At 40.5% G+C, this 22,307-nt stretch overlaps 1 protein-coding gene across 1 annotated transcript in view; it reads right to left on the reverse strand.

Annotated features, from left to right (window-relative positions):
• gpat2 (glycerol-3-phosphate acyltransferase 2, mitochondrial) overlaps window positions 1–22,307 on the reverse strand; it is an 86,363-nt gene that overhangs the window by 2,076 nt on the left and 61,980 nt on the right. The window contains exons 4-22 of the mRNA XM_028414784.1: window positions 19,808–19,915; window positions 19,469–19,539; window positions 19,267–19,377; window positions 18,714–18,836; window positions 16,868–16,967; window positions 15,320–15,453; window positions 15,033–15,132; window positions 12,884–13,069; window positions 11,821–11,919; window positions 11,173–11,255; window positions 9,008–9,138; window positions 8,819–8,889; window positions 8,390–8,550; window positions 8,212–8,315; window positions 6,128–6,312; window positions 5,561–5,638; window positions 5,101–5,223; window positions 1,302–1,422; window positions 62–130 (exon numbers count right to left, since the gene is read on the reverse strand). Coding sequence (XP_028270585.1) covers window positions 62–130; window positions 1,302–1,422; window positions 5,101–5,223; window positions 5,561–5,638; window positions 6,128–6,312; window positions 8,212–8,315; window positions 8,390–8,550; window positions 8,819–8,889; window positions 9,008–9,138; window positions 11,173–11,255; window positions 11,821–11,919; window positions 12,884–13,069; window positions 15,033–15,132; window positions 15,320–15,453; window positions 16,868–16,967; window positions 18,714–18,836; window positions 19,267–19,377; window positions 19,469–19,539; window positions 19,808–19,915 — 2,158 coding nt within the window. The remainder of the gene's footprint in view (window positions 1–61; window positions 131–1,301; window positions 1,423–5,100; window positions 5,224–5,560; window positions 5,639–6,127; window positions 6,313–8,211; window positions 8,316–8,389; window positions 8,551–8,818; window positions 8,890–9,007; window positions 9,139–11,172; window positions 11,256–11,820; window positions 11,920–12,883; window positions 13,070–15,032; window positions 15,133–15,319; window positions 15,454–16,867; window positions 16,968–18,713; window positions 18,837–19,266; window positions 19,378–19,468; window positions 19,540–19,807; window positions 19,916–22,307) is intronic.

The raw sequence follows: 22,307 nt of genomic DNA on the forward strand, positions 1-22,307 counted from the left end.
TTGTGCGGCAACTCTTTGTGTGTGTGTGTGTGTTTGGGAGAGGATGTCAGGTTGTGCTCACCATAGTGCTGTTTCTTCTTATTGGCTGTGCCACGTAGATGGGAGTGTATCTGAGCCACAAACTCAGCTTCTGTGGCAGGAAAGACGTGAAAATGGAGGCAATTACACCAAAAGAGCAAAGTGCGGACCGTCTGCTGAAACAGTCAGGGGTGTCTTTGTGGCTCAGTGACGTCAATGGTTAAAAAGAATTCTTAAAAATGTGTATTACATGATCCACAAATGAAAAATGAAGAAAATTCATACTGCAAAGCACGCATGGTTTGCTATATTCTTTCAGAGGATGAGCCACTGGGACATCCACTGCCCAGATGTAGCTTAATTACATCTTATATTTGCATTTATAGGCTCAGTGTAGACTCCATAAAAAGCAAAGTGTTCAAAACGGTAGGTGAAGAGAGATTCTCAAAGCCCAAATGTCCCAGTTTTCCTGCAGCACTTGGTGTATATGCGTGTGGATCTGGGACTTAGAATTACATCTAAGAGCTCCACGTGTGCATCAGGTGATCCGTGCACACACATTTTAACATCCTACAGACTGTATTCTATCAACATTCTGTGCATACTAGTCATCCTGTTTCCCTTCATGCAAGCTGATCAGGCTGCTGTTGCAGCGAACCCTAATGTTATTCAGCTGCCTTTACAGAGGATGAAGAACTTCCACCATCTGAGCTTGTGACTTGCAGCCACTTTACCAAGTTCTGGTTGAAGCAGCCCACCAGGCTGCAGGGGACTAGTGTAAGTTACTGTCATCAGCTGTAGTCAAAGTCTGTCTGCAGGTCCAGGACCATTGTAACAGCAACTTGAAAAGGAAACAGGAGACGAGACAGGGCAGCAGAACAGATAGCACCTTCATGTGTTTTTACATTTTTTTATCCATAGGAGGCTTTTTGAAGTGATAATGATCTGATCTTTGAAGCTGAGGTTATTAAAATATTAATATTTCAGACTGTGATGTTTTTTTAACCTGTTTACATGTCTTCAGGCTTATGTGAGTAACCTGAGACTAAATTGCTGCAGTAATTTCTTAATTATTCTTCACTGTTGTGGTATCACACGGTATAAAACATTTTGGCTTGTGCTCAGAAACACGAAGGACATCAAAAGCTTCATTTACAGTACAAAGTTCAATACTTTACCTAATGAATGCATGATTGATGAGTTTAAAAGCAAAATCAAAACCACTAAAGCAAGTCAAGACCCCATTACACGACTATTCAAAAATGATGAATGGGTGTGCATACCAGCCAGAGGTGCATCTATGAGGTCTAGTCCAATGGTGGTCCAGCACAGCGCCCTCAGGTGTCCAGCTAGCATACTGCAGAGGAAGAAGAGCATCTCTGGACACTGACTTGGCTGGCTTATCTAGAAAACCAGACCAAAGCAGGAGAGGTCAGGACTGAAAGAGAATGTTCCATTACAGCGAGCACAGACTTTTAAAACAGGACGAAATGAGGTAGCACTATCTCTCTTTATCAGAGAAGCAGAAAGGTATGTGTGCCACTGCAGAGTGTTCTGGATGCCATTCCAGGTAAAGTGCATCTTTAATTGTGAACTACACACAACACAGCTGGAACAAATCAGACCACAGCATAAAACTAAACTTTAAGTACACATGTGAACCCAAAGCGCTCACATAACAGCACACTTTCTCTGTAAAGAAGCCCTTGAATTATTTTAGTGAGGCAGAGGCTTGAAATCACCTTCAATATAAAGACTGTGTTAACATCCGCTAATGAAACTGAGGCTTCATGAAAGCACTTTATAATTAGTTTAGCAGCGTGTGTGAGGCCATTATAATCATGTAATATGGAAATGCAGGAGAGCAGAGTTTATATGGTGGAGTGCAGCTGGTCCTGTAAAATGGCCGTGTATTCCTCGGTCATTACACATCCACACAGAGCCATTATGAAGTGTAAGTCCTCTCAGGGGATGGATCTATACACTAGCATAGCATACTGAACAGTCAGAAGCAGGTATTACAGGTAAATATACGAAGCTTACTTGACTACTGTACTTAACTACTAAGATTTTAGGTGGTCTTCTGCTTCCTGCTGACATTTTAAGTAGAGCTAATTTAATTTTTAATGGCAAGTCTCCATTCTGTCCTGTCTGTGTTTAAACAATCATTATGTGAAGATGCAGCACTCAAAAGCGTCACGGACAGTGGAACTTCAAAATCAAAACGGCAGTGAGAGCAGTCAGAGTAGCAGTTAATAGGTGTGAGCAAGAAAAACATAACAAAGAGGGCAAGTGGATTAAAAGCACTCAGAGTGTGACATTTTAAATAAGCAGCAAAGAAACAGCATTATGTCGGCCAATATCAGGTCATCATTGGCAGGTAAGACAAAATAAAATGGCTGTCCAGAACAGAGGAGCACTTAGTGTATCTTTTCTGTTGAGTCTTTTTCTTTATTGTTTGAAAAAAAGATGCTTTTATGTTTCTTTTTATGCTAGAAGGAATATGTGTTTATTTGAGATACAACATAAATAAATAACTTCATCTACACAAATAAAAACTGTAAATGCATTTGGTAAAACAGAAACAAAGTTGTTCAGGTTTGTCAATAAAATAAAGCTTTTAAAGCTCTAAACTCTGAGGAAAGACTTTTTCTTGAGAATTTGTTATTATTAATGTGACTTAGCTTGGATAACTGCCAGGCTGGAAGGACACTTGAGGTAGATTTAGTCAGGCAACCTGAAAACAGGCCGTGTAAGGGACGAGTTTGGGGAATATTTTTCAGTGTTTGGTTTGGAGGTGTTTACTGTCTACGTACAGCACCTAAGCAGAGGGCAGCGGAGCAGAGGCGGCAAGAGGAGGAGGAGGAGTGATTGTTCTGGATGAAGAAAGATGACGTTTGAAAGAGAAAAGTTGTCTAAACACAGGCAAAACTCTTCCTCGGTGGACAAGGCAAAGGCCAGAGAGAAGAGATTTTAGCTGTGTAGGTGGCAATACTTTGATGACCAGCATGGCCAACTGTCAACTAGCTGGATAAAAGAAGGGATGGGAACGTATACATACACATACATAATTCATAATAATAAATTATTGACCATGGTGACCTTTTTTGACCACCAAATTCTGAAGTATGGATTTAACAAGGGTGGTACAGATGGAGCACGGCTCACTCATAAAAACTAAGAGAGAAAGTCCACACACTGAACTCTGCAAGCTCCCAGTGCTTCAGTCTTTTCATCAAGCAAACACACACATTTATATACATCTAATACATGTAAGAACAAAGGAGCTGTGCGTATGCATCAGTTGGACCAGACATTACAAAGACTTCATTATCAAGTCTGTATAATGTCTGATTGAGTTCATGTGTGGAACAAGAAGCAGCAAGTCTCACGCACACTCTGCCCACAGCAGAATAACTGCTACATCTGCAATTAAAAGATCACATGATCTGACAAAGCAGGTGGAGCCGGTCACCCAGCAGGTAGGTGGTTAATTCTAAAACTCCTCCTGTCCACATGTCTACCCATCACAACATGACCCCAATTACCCATCAAGGCTGAGCCAGTGACCTCAGCTAATGGTACGTGTGTGAGAGTGTGTTAATATTTATAGTAGTAATAGTTTGTATTACTCATGAAAAAGGGACACAAATCTGTTAAAACAGTCACATTTTAAATAATTATATAATGTGAATCTTCAACTTTATGTTGAAATCTTTACAGTAACACATGTACCGTTGTAATTATAGTTCTGCTAAGTCTGTAGGAAATTACTGTAGAGTCCTCTGTGGTAATGGAAACACCACTGTGTGTGTGAATGGGTGTGTGGGAGGCAAATTCTAAAGCGCTTTGGATAAAAGCCCTATAACTCCAGTCCATTTACCAGTCCATATCCTAAATGATCTAATATGAACAAAAATGTTCCAACATTAGTAATTTTTTGAGAGCCTGCAACGTGCAGCCTGTGGGCTTTCTCCCTTTTTTATTTGTATATCCAAATGGACTCTCACATCATGTATTTAACCCTATTGAAACATCATGCTCCCTGTTTTTGGTTGGTTTTGCAGCTCAGCTGGGGTGAAATCCAAGCCTGAAACACAACCATCCCTCAGCCTAGCCTGAAATCCATGCGCTAATCACAGTAGAAATAAATACTAATACAAGAAGAGGGGTGTTTTGTTACTGAGATTTACAGTCTGTGTGGGCTCATGTTTCACTTCAGCATTCTGCACATAAAGCCGCTCACAGATCTATAGTACATTGTGGCCAATTTTAATAAGACAATCAGTAGTCATGTTGAAATATCAGGATTTTTAGCTTATATTTGGCATTTTTTTTCCCCTCACACAGTGCATTCAAGAACCATTGGAAAAGTTCAGTCTGACAATTCTGGCTGTTTTTACAGTTTTGGCATAGGGTTTTGAAGGTTAACCAAACTCAGCCTAAATTTGCTTCTTATTGTCCAACAAAATTCATAACGAGCTTTTATTATTTTTCATTAAGAAACAGAATGGTAAACTGATTCTGATGATGTTATTAACATGACATGATGACACCATTCTTTTCATTACATCTTGACGAGCTTACAGAATGTTTAATTCATAGATAAAGGTGTTCTAAGTGCAGCTGTCAGCTGCTCTGTTGAATCGCATGTCAATCCACGTCAATGGACTGTGATTGTTGCAGTCTAACATGCTGCTATTACTACTAAGAATGTCACCTCAAAGTCATTTTGCAGCGATTATGACTGATGCACCTGCACCTTTGAGGGTTGGTTGTTTGGTCCCTTTGGAGGCAGATTAGCTGCCTCGTGTTGCTTTGAAACGTCACATGTAACGGTCATGACAGTTGGACATCTTCTCAAGCTGACACGTGCTGCTAATTAACATTCAAGATGCCTGGTTAATCAGTGTTGGTGCTTTTGTAATGGAGATTTAGTTGCTTCAAAAATTCTTTTCATGTTTCTGGTATTTTCTATCACCTAGATCCTCTGCTGGCTGAACCAATGTGGAACATTTGTCTCATCATACAAGCTCAAGCTATGTGTAGAGGCTACAGGGGCCCATCAGCGGGGCCCTTTACCTTGTATGAGCGCAGTTCCTGGTCCTCACAGTCAGAGTCGCTATGGTTAGGTTCGTCAGTGGCGGTCCAGGTCAGAGTCCCCTCCCTCTTCAAGAAATCACAGAGCGGAGTATCCCTGGGAATCTACACACAGGGCAGACAAGGACTGAAGTGGTGTCGTACTGGATTACATTATGCTGCATAAATAAAGGAAGCAGTAGCATAATTCTCTAAATAGGACACTATTCTGTAAAACACCATGTCAGACACTAGACACGCAGGGGCTTATTGATAGATTTATAAACTACTGTGAGGTAGATACAGACCCTTAAAAACTAAATATATTATGAACATCTCTGTTGCAGTTGTACAATACATTCAAACAAAAGTTCCACTAGATTTAAAATAATGAAACAATATTTTCAAAAAACATCACTGTGTTTAATTATGTAGTGTTTGAGAACAGAACTTTATTTCTTACTTCTTCCATGATCAGGATGCCACAACGAACGAGACTGTGGACAGCATCCAGAGCGAAACTCTGGGACGACTGACAGGGCTGGAGACAGAGAGGGGCAAAGCTCAATGCTAACGCAAGGTTAAAGGCACAAACAGCTTCAGCCCATCACATATCTGAGGAGTTCAGGGGGGGACAGCTGACACAGAGCATAAGGTGTGGAGTAGAGATGTAGCTCAGATCATAAAAGGGGAGAAGGGACAAGAGCAGGAGAAATATTTTTCAGTGAGGTATGGAGTGAGAAATGTAGCTGCGAGCAGAAAAGACAAGAAAGAGCAGCTGCTGAAATGAAAGGTGGGCAAACAGAAAGGAATTGTATTTGTGGCTCACATTTGGAGCCCTTGAAGTCAGTCTGATGGAGCACGTACACACACAAACACACAGAATACACACACAATCCAAAGCCCCTCTCTAGCCTGAGATAGAGGCAGCAGAGCAGGATGAATGGCTGTTCAGCTCCATTAAACTTCCATTGAATGAGACACACTGGATGTTTGTCTGTGTGTGCGTGTGATATGGATTCAGACTCACTGGCATGAAGCCCGGAGGCAGGAGATGGCAGAGCTGCAAGGCTCTTTCAGTCAACTCGGACTGGCAGAGCACCACGTCAAACTCCATGTCACCTTTGACCTCGTCTCCCTCCACGCCATCACTCCTCACCCTGCTGCTGACGCCACTGAACGCCACCTCACACAGCATGGCTGACACCGCACACGCTGAGAACGAAACAACACACAAACAGATCACTGTTTGCTGTAGTTCTTTGAGCACGTAGTAAGACTGATGTCGGATTTCCGCCACTTATTCATGTGTTATGCCTTTATTTATACTTTAAATCCCCATTATCCTGCTTTTTATGTGCTGGTGGGAAAGTCTCAACACCCAGGTCACAAAAAACAAACCACATAGGGGTCGTGGAGATGTGACTATGTAAATTAGCATTTATTACATAGCTCCCCATTACCTCATTACACATTTGATTATTTTTACCACTTGAGGTTAGCACCAGTGTCATACGTATATACTACACAGGGGCTTTCAGCAGTACGCAGCCCACTGCCCACCAGCTTCACTTCCAACCAAAACAGGAACAATGAATCATGCAGGTTCAAGTAGCTCCTTGTACTTCAAAACATTATTTTTTCCCTCCACCAACAAGCCAGTTAAAATAGGGCTGCAGTATTCATGGCTTGAGCCTCAGTCTGCCTGTCAGCACAATAATTAAATTTAGTCAGCAGACAGCCCTGGGATCAAGGATGAGCTGATATAAGACTCCGGTAAGGATTTGGGACCTAGGCTTGCTGCCATTAGATGATTACCATATATTGTGCACAGGTTTCATGCATTCCAAACCTACTGCCAGAAAGACTGACATTGCCAATATTTTCTATTTTCTAAAATTCTTCAAGGTACAGTCACATTTGATCATCAAAAACAAATGGAGGATAGTAAACCTCTGATTAGCTGCATGTCCATCCACAACCTCCACACTCACATATTGGCCCCTGGGTACACTCTTTCAGTAAATAGAAATGAGAAAAAACCCACACAATTTCAATTCGGTTTTACAGCTCGGAAGTTTAAATTCTTAGCTCTGAGTTACCCTCTTGCCTATTCCATTCCACCATATAACAGCTTTTATTTGCTTTTAATTATTTTTTGCAAACAGACTGAAGTGACAGGGAGTCACCTTTGTTTGTTGTGGTGTTGCCACACAGATAATTTAACAACCCAAATCACAAAGTAAAACTGAAAGGAACATTTCCCTAGCTGCATTTAAATAGCCAATTTTCATTTATAAAGAAAATCAGTTGTTTTTTTATTTCTCTTATTTTAAATGGTAATTCTGGAACAGCTTGTAGAATTAACATAGAGCATTAAAAGTTTTCACCTCCATTGTGGTGCTGTTTAACATTTGTGAAAAACAAAGTTCTGGATACTCCGACTTCCTCCCACATACCAAAGTTGTTAGATTAATCAGGTACTCTAAATTGGCCATAGGTCTGAGTGTGGCAACTTTTCCAGCATGTATCCAGCCTCTCACCCATTGACAGCTGGGATAAGCTGGGATAAACCCACTTTGCCCTGTACTACTGGACAAAGTGGGTTAAGATAATGGATGGCTAGAGATTCTGGATGCTGTCAAAAGAAGCTGAGGAGGGCCTGGTTTGGGTACTCTTCCAGCTGCTGTATCTATTTTTTTTATGGATGACTGACCTGTTTCTTGTGCAAACCCCCCTGAGATTTGACCTAGCGACAAATATCAAACGACAATAACAAACAAGAAACTGTTCAGACCAGTTTAGAAACTTCAGTGCCGCTGATGATTTGTCCCTGTGTCCCTTGCATTCCTCTTAAAAGTGGGAAACAATCTGCTTCTGTGTGTACTGTACCCTGACACTTCTCAAATTGGTATTCCCTGAACATCAAGTCCTCATAATTTAAAATGTCACATTTTAAACTGATTTTCTGTACAGCCATGCCAACAATTGAAGCCACTGCCAAGGCCTCCTACGAAAAATACGGTGCCCAGAGAAGACAGGTTCTCGAAATGATATTTAAGCTGAAATGATATAAGAAAGCTGCACGAAATACATGGTGTCACAGTCACTCACCCCCAACAGCTTCCAGAATGAAGCTGTGTGTGACCGTCTGGGCCTGGAAGGACAGGTGACAGGCCGCAGCAAGGGTAGGACGGGGCACAATGAAAGGGTCAGCCCTAGAGGGAGGCAAAGGTGAACCAGACATTACTGAGACTCATGTTTGACTCATGCTTCTTTGCTTTTAACAGACCTGGAAGGTGCTGCAGCGATGATGAGGTGTGGGGCGAGCAGAGAGAGGGAATGGTGGACAACTTCCACCAGACTTCCTCCAAAACCAAAGTCTTTGTTCCTGAATAAGAGTTCCTCTGTGAGCCAAGCCATATCTCGACACAGGACAGATGTACTCACACCCTGCAGAGGAGAAGAAGGAGAAGTTTAATTTCAGAATCAGACATGAGCATTAACCATCTGGTGACATTAGTTAGAGACTGGTGGGTATGACGCAGAAAATCACTGTCTCACACTACTACACTAGCAGGAAAACCAATTCTGTTTATGAGCCTCTTGGTTTATTGATAGATCCTTAAAGGGGAAAAGGGAGGGGGGATTTTAACACCACTAGCAGTGATGGGAAATCTGCTTGGCAAACACAGAAGCACAGGGATGATGATGCATTTACCTTGCGGTGTCTGTATAGCAATAGACTGGACACAAGGCTGGTGGACATCACAGCCATGCAGGAATTAGCAGCTAGAAAGAGACGCACATGTACACACCGTGATAATGTGGCACAATTTGCATAAAAATAAAACAAGGGGTTAAAGGGATTCATTTATAATTCAGCAAGTGTGCATTATCCTGGACTTACAGAAGATCAGGTGGAGAATAATGGCGATGTTGAGGTTTCTCTCTGGATTATTTGGCTCTTCAGGTTTAGCCATGTGATGAGAAGAAGGCAAGAGCCATGACATCTTCCTCTGTCCAAACACAGTCTTAGCTCTACAAAGAAAAAATCAGCTCAACAAACAAACAAGCTCAACTTAAACTACTAGTCACCACTTTTTCATCAATATCCATCCAATATGTTTCCATGCTTCTATATGCTGTAATTGTTTTTCATTGTAAGAGGTGGAATCTAGACTTTATTTTCTCTAATACCATTTTATCTCAGATATGAGCCTCACAAGTCACTGCTCTCTTTTTTACCGCATATTACATTAGGAGTGTTGAAGCTTTTATTGTGAGGCAGCCATAGGAGACGCAGTGCATTTATCACTGCATTGTTGTGAAGACATTTTTCTTCTTTTCTTTCCTTCTATAGAACAGGAGCACAAAGGTCATTCTGTATTAATTTACTTTGGCTTAAAGCAGCCTCACTGTGCTGACAAGATAGCCTTGTCTGTGTGAAGATTCTATGACCATTCTATGCCTCAGTCATTCCCTCTGCACTGTTAATCTGTGTACTGACTCTGGGCTGTCTTGGACTTAGCCACCTGTACTTGGACGCCTGTATCCTGCACTTGGAGTCCATTCCCCAGACAGAACCTGATGGTCTGTGACCCAAACATGAGAGATGCTACATTTAGAGAGGAACATTTCTGAAATGGCATCTACTGGACAGTTTTAAATGTTGCAAGGCGAACAAGGTGGATCTTCTGGGTACTGGAAAAGCTGCAAAAATAACCTGGTCATAGTGGAAAATCTAAGTGTTGTAGTGCTAGCTGGCATGTTCACATCAACTTAGTGATAGCTTCTAGTTTCTTGTCATTGCTGGTGGAGTTGTGGTGTGGCTCTGCAGTTCATATTTAGTCTGTGTTTCTAATTCTGATCCCATGATGATTTAATTACTTCTTCATCCAGTAAACACATCATGATGAAAGAAGTTTCAGTATTTAACAAAACAAGTGACCTTTTTATACCATCTTTTTACAGCTTTAAAGACAAGATCCACAGTTGTCCTTTTGCCATGTGTGTTGCTGTAAATTGCACCCATTGTCGAGGGAGTTGCATAACAAATCATGTGAAGTATTCTTTGCCTCAGCTGAAGAAAATGAAATGGCTCTAATTATATTGGAGGTTTTTTCGGGTAATCAGGACTTCACTGGAAAATAGGCAAAACTCTGCAGTAAGAGAGCCTGTATTACTAAACATACAGTTATCTACACCTTATGTGTACAAAGTAGTTAAACGTGTGTATTTGTTTAGCTGCTTCCTAAGGCTATGCTGAGTTTTTGTTTAAGCGTCTTAGCTATGTGTGTGTGTCTGTGTGAGATATCAGTGGTGTATCATGGACTGTGTCAAATCTGGTTTTGTTAATACACGAGGCTCATAAACAGTGTCTCTGTTTCTCTGTCTCTGATCTCCACCATGAATAAACAAACTGCTCTGAGTGTGTGCACCTTTGTAAATAGGAGTTTGCATTCAATTTTCATTTCAGCAGCACTCACATTCCATGTACAGATTAATCATGGTAACAAAAAAGAAGCTTCAGAAGCCGGAGACGTCAGCAGCCAGCGACAAATAGAACAGGAGAGCATGGCGAAGACACAGCGTATGGAGCATGTTAATGATGCAGACACGCAAGGGGAACTAAAACAGCTCACATGCTGATAACAATCCAATCTTTTCATCCATCACGTTCCATCTCTTTCACCCTTTTTTTCCTCCATCTTTCTCTCTCAGAAGAACTAAGAGCATGATGGGAGAAGCCACTTTGCTCGTGAGAAGCTAAGAGATCGAGCGAGGATGTTATTTTCTTTCTGTTATCTTTTTCACTGGCAGACTGTGTAATGTTGATGGTAATTGGACCAAGTCTAAGAGGATGAAAACTCTCATCAGCGTTTGCATCATATCTGTGCCAGATTTAAGGTTTAGAGGAAAGTTCTTCAAAGTTTAAGAGAAAGTAACTTTCCAATTTCACAGATGTTAGATAAAACACAATCCGAGTCTGAATCCCATTGTGTGCTTCGTTTACATTACAGTATTATCTCTTAGTCATGTGTGCAAGTGGGTGTACACAGGTGGTTTGCTTACCTGTTGTTGAGGATAACAGGCAGCAACAGGTCCTGTAGAGGGAGCCATTCATCTACTCTGCACCTCCCTGACTCGCACATCTCCTACACACAGAGGATAATGTACATGCACTCTTAAGGAGCTGGAAAGCAGCACCTCTAAATCACTTACCACTGATGTTCTACTTAACTGAGTCAGGAAATTAGACGAAGTTTGTTAATTCCATCAGATTTTGCTGAACAACACTAATGTGGTCTGATATAAGAACACTGCAATTAATCTTACTTTCAGGAAGGTTACAGTGTCTGAGCTACAAGAGGGCAACGTTTGTGGTTGCATATTTTAAAAGGTTTCGTACAAGTTTAAAATAATAAGCAGTCAAGTAAAGTTTCTTTTTAAGAAACAAAATACTCACTTCTAAACTCTTTCCTAAATGCAAATTCTAAAGGTCAGTGCAGTGTTTGACAAGGCTTATTGTTCACCAGACCAGGAGCATGTAAGTCAATGGCCCTCAATCTGGGAGGTCACACAGGTACATCTTTCACACAAAATGTGTTTTTTGTCCTTGCTTTAGACCTTTTGAATCCCTTGTTGTAAAACTGTCATAAGTAGGTAATTTATTGCTTTATTTTGACCGACCAGCAGATGTTTGGTCTGTCTATTGTGTACCTTAAGCGAAAAGGGCTGTGTGATGTGGATCCTCACAATTCCACTTGGTCTTCTCCAGAGAAGAGAGCACAGAAACTTCAAGACAGATCTGAAGCCAACCTATGAGAAGGATGCAAAACACACATACAGACAAAGTTACATATATATAGTGGGTCCTAGAGGTCTTAGGGGGGACATTACAGTAGCAAAACCACTAATAGGCTGGATGTATGACGAGCATACTATGATAAACAGGCTGCGTGTCCATGAGAACATGAAGTGCTTATAGAGTACTATATAAGCTCTGTGTCTGAATGACAGAACAGAATGATGAGGCGAGGACCTTATTATTGCAATTACTGGATAGCAACACCCCCTCTGTAGTACTGACTCACAGTGCAGATAACAGATGGCAAGATTAATGGAGACTAATAGCCATAATTGATGACTTGAAAAAAGCAAAAACATTACCTCAACTAATCAACTTATGCTGGACAGTATGAAATTAGAGCATTGGAGTTTGACTTCTTTGTCACTACAAGATCAACCATGGGAGCAGAAACCACTGGTAAATATTAGTGGTGTAGAAGGAGGCTGGTGCAGATTGGTTTAAGTCATCTTTGCAGTGCCATTTTGGTTAAAACAGACAATGTCGGGCATTTTTAAACAACCACAAAAAATGAAAAATTGATTGAAGAAAAAAATAAAAACAGACTGTTGATGAGGGAATGCTTTGTAGGATTCTTAGGCCAACAATGAGTTGGAGAAAACCTATCAAATGAACACATGAGGGGGCTGTTTGTGTAAACAGTTGTGCGCCAGCCTCCAATTCCTGAGGTCGAAACAAACCTTATGTTGAAAAACGATCCAAATAAGCTGTGCAAACTACAATAAAAGACTTCCTGTTGTTTTTACCGCACAGCTCCTTTCCTCTCAGTATCTTTGCCTCATATTTATTCCTCATTTCTTCCTCTAGCCATCTCACAGCTATTTCACACCAAACCTGTTCAGTTGCTCCTAAGGACATAACAGTTACAGAGGGCTCTTATTAAGTGTGTGTGCTTAGGGGTGTGTGTTTACACACATCTACCTGTATGTTGGTCTCAGACACACAGTCATATGAGATGCCCACAGGGACCAGACTGACATCAGGGACAGATCCCTCTTTGATGAGCTGCCTGATGTGAGCCAGCCACTGGCCACCCTGACCAGACTGTGCTGACACACCAACACTGATCGCCTGGCCTTCATGTAGCAGCTCACGTACCAGCTGAGGAGGGGAGGAGAGAGAGAGAAAGAGGTAAAGACTAAAGGTCTGAAATGACCTAGCAGAAAAAGGGCAATTAACAAGAAATGCCTGGCTTGCATTTTTAAAATATACATAAGCAATATAGCGAAGCAGACCTTGGAGAGAACACAAACATGCAGGGTTAGAGCGCAAGAAGGGCCGAGGCACAACAAATCAAAGAGCAGGAAGCAGGCAGGATAAGGAGCAGAAATAAAGAGGGACTGTGGGGGACACTTTATGACATTCAGAGATACTTCCTTCGCCCAAGTACTGTTTTCCCTTCACAGACAGGGGAAATTCAATTACCATTGAACAGCAGCTGAGCAGGCCTACACTCAATAAACAATAAAGGTCTATTAACATTGAAATACAACCAATAAACAAGCCTGCTTTCTTACGCAAAACCAATATGCTCAGTCACATAAACGGTCAATGAAAACACCAACAACAACAAACTACTTACCGTGTCATACATATACAACCTGTTTACGCTCCAGTGTGGCTTTAATATTGTATGTTGACATTTTATTCAGCTGTAGTGTTTCATATTGATCTTAATAAAGCCAGTAACTACACCAATGTCTTCAGACAAAGCACAAATTTCTCTCTTGCTATGACATGAATGACGAACAGGTGCTGATCAATGATGGACATAAATAGAGCTACTGAGAAGGTGCTTGAGGAATCTATGATAGGTGAAACGGAAGAAGAAGAAAATACTGACCATCTCCAAAATAATAAACATAAACTGCTTTTCAATAAAAAAGGAAGATTAGATTGCTTAGACATGCCGAACGCGCACAATCAAACTAACCACCATTCTTGTCATTTCTCCGCCCTCTCCTCATTGCTTTGTCACTCTAGCCAACTCAAAAGCTGCAATCTCTGTTGCAAAATTCAAGCCCCTTGGTAATTTTGAGAATGAATAGAAGGTGGGATGAGGCTGGGGAATGAGGGACAAAGGAGGGGGAGGAAAGACAGGTTGTTGTATTCTGATTGAAGAGCTGACTGTGATAACACTCCACCATGGAGAGCAATGAAAAGTGTCTGCATGTGAGCCAGAATGAATTGAAGTGAATGCACATACACTAAACATCCCCAATTACAAGGATAGGTAGTTTTTTGCTTACTCCGCAATTTTATATAATTGCCAGTTCTACTTTTTCAGCAAAATGTATTGGTAACATGTTTTCGGATTCAGAGTGCTGCGCCTTTTTGTTGGGTTTCACATACTTAGACAGACGCATATATCATAGCTCAGGGAGGCCTGTGTTACTGTTACTGCTGTTAGAAGACATCTATGAGCGACCTGTCTACATTTTAATTGAAACAAGAGTGCTAGTTGACTTGATTCACAGAGTAGCAATATTCAAATAAATCCATTTTCTGCTGTGTCTTTAAAGTTTTTAAAATTCATGCCATAAATTGAGAGGTTGACTCGATGCTAGCTTTAGCCTTCCAAGACTGAGAATGGTTTCAGACAGCAGAAAGCACATTTTAACCATGAAAAACTGATCTCTAAATTTATGGTGAAAAATCTGCTATACTTTTAAACTGTATTCTCTGTACACACTCATATTTCTATGTAAATTATTAAGAGCTGTTTCTTCTAATTATGGGAGAATGAAGACCATTTAGCATTTTTTAATCACTTCATACAAATAACACAAAAGTAACATGACTCAGACCAGATGAATAAATTATTCCTAAATGAAATCCCATATCTCAGCAGCTTGTGAATTAACTGTTCTGACATTAATGAATACCTTATTGTCAGTGTCTCCTGTCCTTTTTTCTACTGAATGCACAACAACATGATTAACCTCCACATCTGTAGCATGTTAGTATCGTGTGTTTATGCTAGGCTTCTTAAACTAAAGTTGATAAATTTTTTAGCAAAAACTGATTATTTAAGTCCTCACATCACGCACCATGAAATACTTACAGAGGTCATGACAAGTAAGTGCAAATTGTCCATCTCAACTTCCTGCTCGCTGGCTGCAGACGGTGGGAGGAGGATGACGCCTACTTTCTGCAGGACTGATCTGTTTGATGAGAAGATGATACTCAGACATCAATAGATTCATGTAAGGTTAATAGTCAGTCAAAATATGGTGCTGTGAATATAAATGAGAAAAATCAGCATCTCACTTTCTTTCTTTTTTTCCGCTACAGTTTAACTCCTAGCAGCTTCTGTGTGTGGGTGTGTGTGTGTGTGGAGTGTGAGCATACCTTAGGGAGGCGCTGTTAATCTGAAAAGGACAAACAGTGTATGGGACTCTCAGGTTGTGACAGAAGAGCATGAGAGGGATAAGAGCACAGTCCACGATGCTCTGACGCACATGCACATAAACCAGCAGAGATCCCTAAATCACAGAACAGAAGCAACTTTAGATAAACAACATTCCTCAGATTGTCTTTCATTAGGGCAAACAAGCATAGACTGTGCAGAGGTGACGCACAGATTAGGAGGGTGTTTCTGTGTTATATTTAATCAGAGCTGTGATCAGGCCCCACAAGCCTCAGATTCTATCAGCTAAATGGACTGCTGAGAAAACACATTTAAACTTAAAAAACCAGCACAGATAAAAAAAACCTCACAATCTTATTTTTACACTCATAGTTACAACAGATGTGAGCAGAGATACATGTATGTGTGTTTAAGTAGCTGCTTCTAGTAGAGGCTGACAGCACAACATGAGTGTTTTTTTACCCTGAGGTCAACAGCAGCTCTATTATTTACTCTGTGGTCCTTTATCTTTTGAGTAGCATTTGAGTTTTTTTTCATTACAGATATGGAAATGAAGAGCTACTATCAAAAACTCAATTATATATAGAGTGAAGTCAAGGTAGAGGGATACAACACTTTGATTTGATTGCACTTTGGTACATGTGGACACAAGGTTTTGTAGTTCAAGTGATTCAATATTACAACATGCTTGAAGCCAGAATATTGCTAGTTTTGATGAACCTATAATGAAAACATATCGATTGCTTTAGTTAGCCTGTTGTTTGTTTGTACAACAGAAAAATAAACTGTTTACTTTATTAATATGCTTTTATCTATGCAATGTGTCCTATGTTATCTATGCAAACGCCTCACACGTGTTTCTTAAACATTTAGCTTTAACCTTCAGTTTCATACGTGTCTTAAATGAAGGTGGATGCTAAACGGCAAATTAACACTACAAAGGTTTTAAAGCCATCACATAAAAATGCTTGATGGTGAAGTCATGAACTCTCTTGTTGTTGATCTTCATTTGATTCACTTGATAAAACAACTCTTACTGGCTTACATGAAAATCGCTGGCTTTCATTTATTGAGCTGCAGATTTCAGAGAGATCTTATCTAAAGCTTACTGAATCAATTCATGCTCTTTGGAGGCTCTGAAACAGCAGCCTGGCTTATTTACTATTTATTTGGTTGATGATGCCATTATAGCTGTGTAGTTCAGTAAGAAAATAAATAAACTTCAACTTTCCTTTGGAAATTTAGATGTTGCTGCCTCACTTTACTAAAAAAATTCTCACATCGTTGTTTGTCTTGAGATGTTTTGTTGTGGATGTACACAAACAGGGCTGTGGCTGTTTACCATCTCATTAGATGGCTGAGCACAACCTAATTTCACACCCTGAGAGTGGAGCCAAGACATCACAGCAACTATGGGCAAATACAGTGTACTACTTTCCATGTTTTGCAGGACGAGTTCACACCCTTTGGGGTATCAGTTATGGGCACATTTAATCAGATCAGTATTTTTTATGCAGAGACACTTGTACCTCTTGTGTGGCTCTGTGCAATGCGGACAGATGGTTGAGGTTAACTTGAATGCTGCCAAACATGGAGGCAAACATCTTCAGCATCACCCAGCCCAAGAGCCTAGAGGAGAGTGGGAGGAGGGATGTATAGTATGACAGAAGAGGAGAATAAATTAATGACCGGAGATAAGGAGAACATGGAGACAAACTGAGAGATATGTAGCTATTGCAAAGAAAGTGAGGACCAAGTAAAATGTGACAAGATGTAAATAAGATAGATTGGATAGTGGGGAGCAAAGGGAGGAGGACGAGAGAAAGAGAGAGAGAGAGAGAGTGATGACAAAGAATAAACAGAAAGCAGTAAAGAGGAGGGTGTATGATGGTGACAGCTGTAGATAGAGACAAAGCCTGGTGCTGTAAAAAGACAGAAAGAGAAAGAGAGAGGAATGAAAACTAGAAGAAACTACAAGAAAGTCAAAAAAGTTTCTTCTTCTTCAAAAAAAAAAATAATTTCCACTCCATTTCACTGGACATTTATAGAATTTATACCACCGTCTGTGACTACAGGAACAGGCTCTTAAGAGCTGACAGAATCATAACACCCAATTTCAATTTAAAATACAACCCGCATCTTTTCACTGGGAGCGATCGAAGTGTGTTACATGTCCTCCACTGCCCACGGACTGGCCTCAAAACTGTCAGTCATCTCCAGGAGTAGGTTGACTGACTGACGGATAGTCATGCATCTATAAGCAGCCGCATATGAAATATAGCAATCTTACTAACATCCATGTCCGTAGAGCCATTTCTGGCTCATATCTGGGAGGTTGTCTCATGTTTTATTGCTGTATGGGCATGAAATATTCCCAAAGGAAAGAGTTCCAAAGGAAAGGTCTCCAGGATTCTCAGGTCTAAAGGTCGTGTTTATTGTCTGCAGGCATTGTTAGAAAAGCACTTAGAAAAAGGTGTAGCCAGGCATGACACCTTCTGTGGAGTGAGTATGTAGTCAAGCGACTACAAAATGTGTGATAAAAACACAACTTAACAAACCAGAGCACTCAGTATTTTTGATAATTTGCAGTGTCCAGCAACAAAGCCTATTATTAACAGACATCACTTTGATCTGTGCTCTTTAGGCATCCCTACCACTGCCACCTGCTGGTATGGACATTTGTGCTAGTTCAGTGCATGTAAGAGATCTAATATTATCCCTGACTAACAACCACAGCTTTGACTTCTGGGTATCATTAATACACACTACAGCGAACGATCCAATAGTTGATCAACACATTATCCCTTCCATAGTCTAATAATTGATTTTTCTGCATTTGTTGAGGAGAATTCGCCACAAATGGAGTGCTCCAGAGAGGATTCAAGGTACAAGGACATTGTAAGTTCAACCAGCTCAGCACTGTCCTTGCATTAAAAAAGAAAAACATCAGCCAGTGGCTCATTAATGTGTTTTTCACAGTTTTTGGACAGAAGTGGGGCTCGGTGCCAAAGAGAAATGTGCTATATAAGGCAGTGGCCTGTCACTAAGATAAAGTCATTGTTAGTTTAGGTGTTTTCAGGGAATTGAACCTTCTGCATTAAATAGTGAATTTATTAAAAAAAGCGTTTCTCCTAAATGGAGTGGAATTCATATATTATTAAAACAGTATTTTTATTTGTATGTAGATAAAAGAAAATCATTAAAGGAACTTGGTGCACATTCTGTTTTTGCTTCAGTCAAACAGATTACATGAGCTATTGGTTTGTTGCTTTTTCTAAAGAAAAAGGTCACACAGTGCAATAAACAATAAACTATCATCTCTGATCCTCGCCCTTTTACCCAATGGCCCACACACACACACACACACAAACAAACCTTAAAAGGCCAGAGGAAATGCAGGTGTTAATGAGGGGGAGGAATGGTGAGAGGCGATCAAGTTGCCCTTGGCCGTCTCCCTCCTCGGGTGCTTTATGCTCTGCTGCGAGCACTTCCTTCACCCTGAAACACATGGTCACAGGACAGCTGGGTTAAAACAGCACAAAGCCTCATTTGTGATGCACTCAGGCAAACACCCAACCTTCCAGTAAGACAGCAACAACAGCAACAGCCCTGAGTGAAGAGGTTACATAAAGGTTAAACTCAATTACACCGAAAGAGAGAAAACAACAGATCCAAACTGAAGACTCAGTGACAGAGATAGGGAAAGTGTGAAGATCGTTCCGTTATTCCATTTCCGCTCTGGCCCCATGATAGCCTTCATTTTCAGTATCTTTGTTTGTGTCTCTTATCTCCTCCTGTCCCTTCACTTTGCCTCACTCCAGAAATGCAGGAGCCAGTTTCATTTTCTGTATCTCTGCCTAGCATTTATTTACTCTACTCTGGCATCTGGAAGCTTGGTCTCTTCCCTCCTCTCTGTCGCTTGAGGTACCTGTTGCTCTGACAGACTCTCTCCGATCTGTTGCTAACAGGACTCCCGTAAACCTTGCGGCCCATCACAAACAGGACACAGCACACCCTCCGCACCAACCAGCCTCGATACCTGCAAAAGGCAAACACAAACTTCCCTTTGAAATACAGAGGATGAGTGTGTTGAAACTGTCTTTTTTTTTTACTATGAATGTTACTTCTACCTGGTTTGTGTCTCGTTGACATTCAGCAGGTTGTTGAAGCCAAGAAAAGAGTTTTGTCCAAGTTTCTTGCGCTAAGCATAGACAGACAGACACATGCAGCTCAGGAGTGTCATTGGAAACACATTTAAATTCAATAAGCTTGGCCATCCTTGTAAAGTCAGTATCTTTCCAATCAGTGAAATAGTTTCATTACAAATTAAGTTGTTGGAATTAGGTCTGGCGGATTATTTCAGTCCAGCCTGCCTCGCTCATTTAATTTCATCTGTCTCGTTTTCTGCCTTGTCTTCCTTCTTATTTCTACTCCTGGCCTTGTGCGGCCGCTACCCGCTGCACGCTCACCACACTGTCTGGAGTGCACTGCTGGCAGCACTGTCCCACACCTGGTCTGAACTTGCCAATAAGGACGGGCACAGACAGCTTTTTCTTGATCTTCATTTCCCATGACATCTGAGAGAGATGGAAACACAATCACACAAGTAAGATCACATAGGATCACATAAGTACACAGAGGGATTGCAACCCTGTACATTCACTGAAATTGCACCTGATCACCATTTGATTAGGGTGCAGAGGACCATGCAAAAAAAGATGTAATTATATAAAAAGTTATAATTGCTGCGATTGTTTGTTTCTCGATTTAATTTTGAGTTCAATAAATGTTCTTTGACACCATGATTGGTTTAACACTGAATTCATGACAACAAGTATTAACTAGCAGTGCAGCAAATATTAATACAGATCCCATAAGAGACCCAGCATCAGGCATTCACTGCAGATCAAATATAAACAGCATATGCACTCAATGGGCCAGACTGTGCACTGCATACTAATCAACCAGACTTCTCCTCTTGGAAGTCGACGGCTGGCCAGTTGTACAAATATTTGTACTACAGTTTGATAACAAACAAGCCACTGGCTGATTATCATACTGCATGGTAGTTTCAGGATTCAGACCATTTGCTTTGTTTAGATGAAAGGAGATAATGAATCTCTCTGAATCAATGACACTTTCCCCTGGTTAATGAGTATAATGGATTCCACAGCAGAAGCTTACAAAGAAGTCAAGAAAAAGTCAATTTAAAGACAAAATACTACAGTAATTGCGTAGCTTGCATCAAAGTATCAATAATTAAAACACTGGTTCAAAGGAACTGGTGAAGAAAAAAGAATCCAAGTGCTAAAGAGGACATTTCTTGGAGGTGCTTCATCTCTCATCCGACAGGCTTCTCCAGATCTATCTGACTGATGAGACTTTCAGGCTAAAGCAAAAATAGGAGAGAAGAGATCAGCAGGGAGCGAGTGATCTGAGACAGTGCCCACCTGTCTCTAAAAATGGCTACACCCACAATAATACCTCATTTTCAGCCTTGTAAAAGTGTCAATATGATTTGATTTGGCACTTGGCACAAGCACTTGCTGACCGCGTGACACCACTGATTATGCAGCACTGGCAAGCCCTTTGAAAGGGTCCTAAAACGCAATCACGCTGACTTTGTTGGGGTCCTATTAGCCACATTGTGGGACTCTCTGTGTGAGAAGGTTAGGATTACGTTGTTAACAACATGCCATGGATGACTTAAAACATTCACAGACATAAAGAGAACAACAGAAGCAAACTTTGACCCTGTACCAGACTACATCCAAATAAGCTGATTTAGTTCAGTTGAACGAGAAGATTGACAGCACCATAATCTGTCTGTAGATTTCAAAGAGGAAGAATAAATCGTTTGATCTTATTCTGATGATATGCCATTAATTTGCAGGCTGCTGATTATTTTGTAGCTCAGTTAATTTGCACATAGTGCTCTGCAAGAATAATAAAACTAGGTCACCGTGTTCTGCATAAACATGATAATATGATCCAAGCCGCAAATAAGACTCATAACTGTGATACGGATTTTATGTGCACAGGTGCAGTTTCAATCACGAAGTAGTCAACAAAAGAGATAATTTTTAACAAAAGTAAAAAATTAAAAGAAAGCAAGATCACACCAAAATTTGATGTGCACAATTACCATCAGTTTTTTATAAGAATTATAATAAACTTGCAGACTTACTGCACAGATAATGATTCATAAAGAAACACATGTACATTGTGAAGTTTAATTTTAGAATATAACTGTGTTAAAATGATTTCTGAATCCTTCCTCGTGGTGCATTTACAGATTGAAAATGAGTCTCTCAACAGAGCCATTTAGCTGCTACAAAGACATCCACTCATAAAATACGTGTTTAAGAAACCCAACAGGCAATACAAATTATTAAACATACAATCATACAGTAAGGCCTCCATTACTAACACTGGAAGCCCATTAGGCTGGATCTCTTAATGGTCAATGTGACTAGAATCAACACGGCAAGTGAAAACATTTTATGTTTATATAGGCTCTGAACTAGTGCATATCCTTCAAAAGATAATTCTGGTTCATTTCATATTGGCATATTCATCTAATGTTTATCCTCACTTTGCACTCTTCCCTGTCTGCTCTAGAGAGGCAGGTTATACTGGGTGACAAACCTGAACCTCACTGGTTTTATGCTTACATAGATGCATATAAACACTCAAAACACTTAAATACACGCACACAGAGACACTAGACCGGTAGAGTGAATGTCATCAGCAAGGAGTGAAATTGCACGTGGGCCTCTAGAGTGAGCTAACAGGGAACTCGTTTTTATATCTTTTTTGTTAAAGGTCCTAATTACTTTCTTAACTCTGCTTAGCCATTGCCGCCTGCTAGTTAGTCTTTATGCCAATCTGCACACATAATGGCATCAATCTTCTCATTTAATCACAATTAAACATGTAACGGCATTCCTTTTAAAATGCTGTTCATTT

The sequence above is a fragment of the Parambassis ranga genome, chromosome 9 (assembly GCF_900634625.1).
Source record: "Parambassis ranga chromosome 9, fParRan2.1, whole genome shotgun sequence".
Classification (NCBI taxonomy): Eukaryota; Metazoa; Chordata; class Actinopteri; family Ambassidae; genus Parambassis; species Parambassis ranga.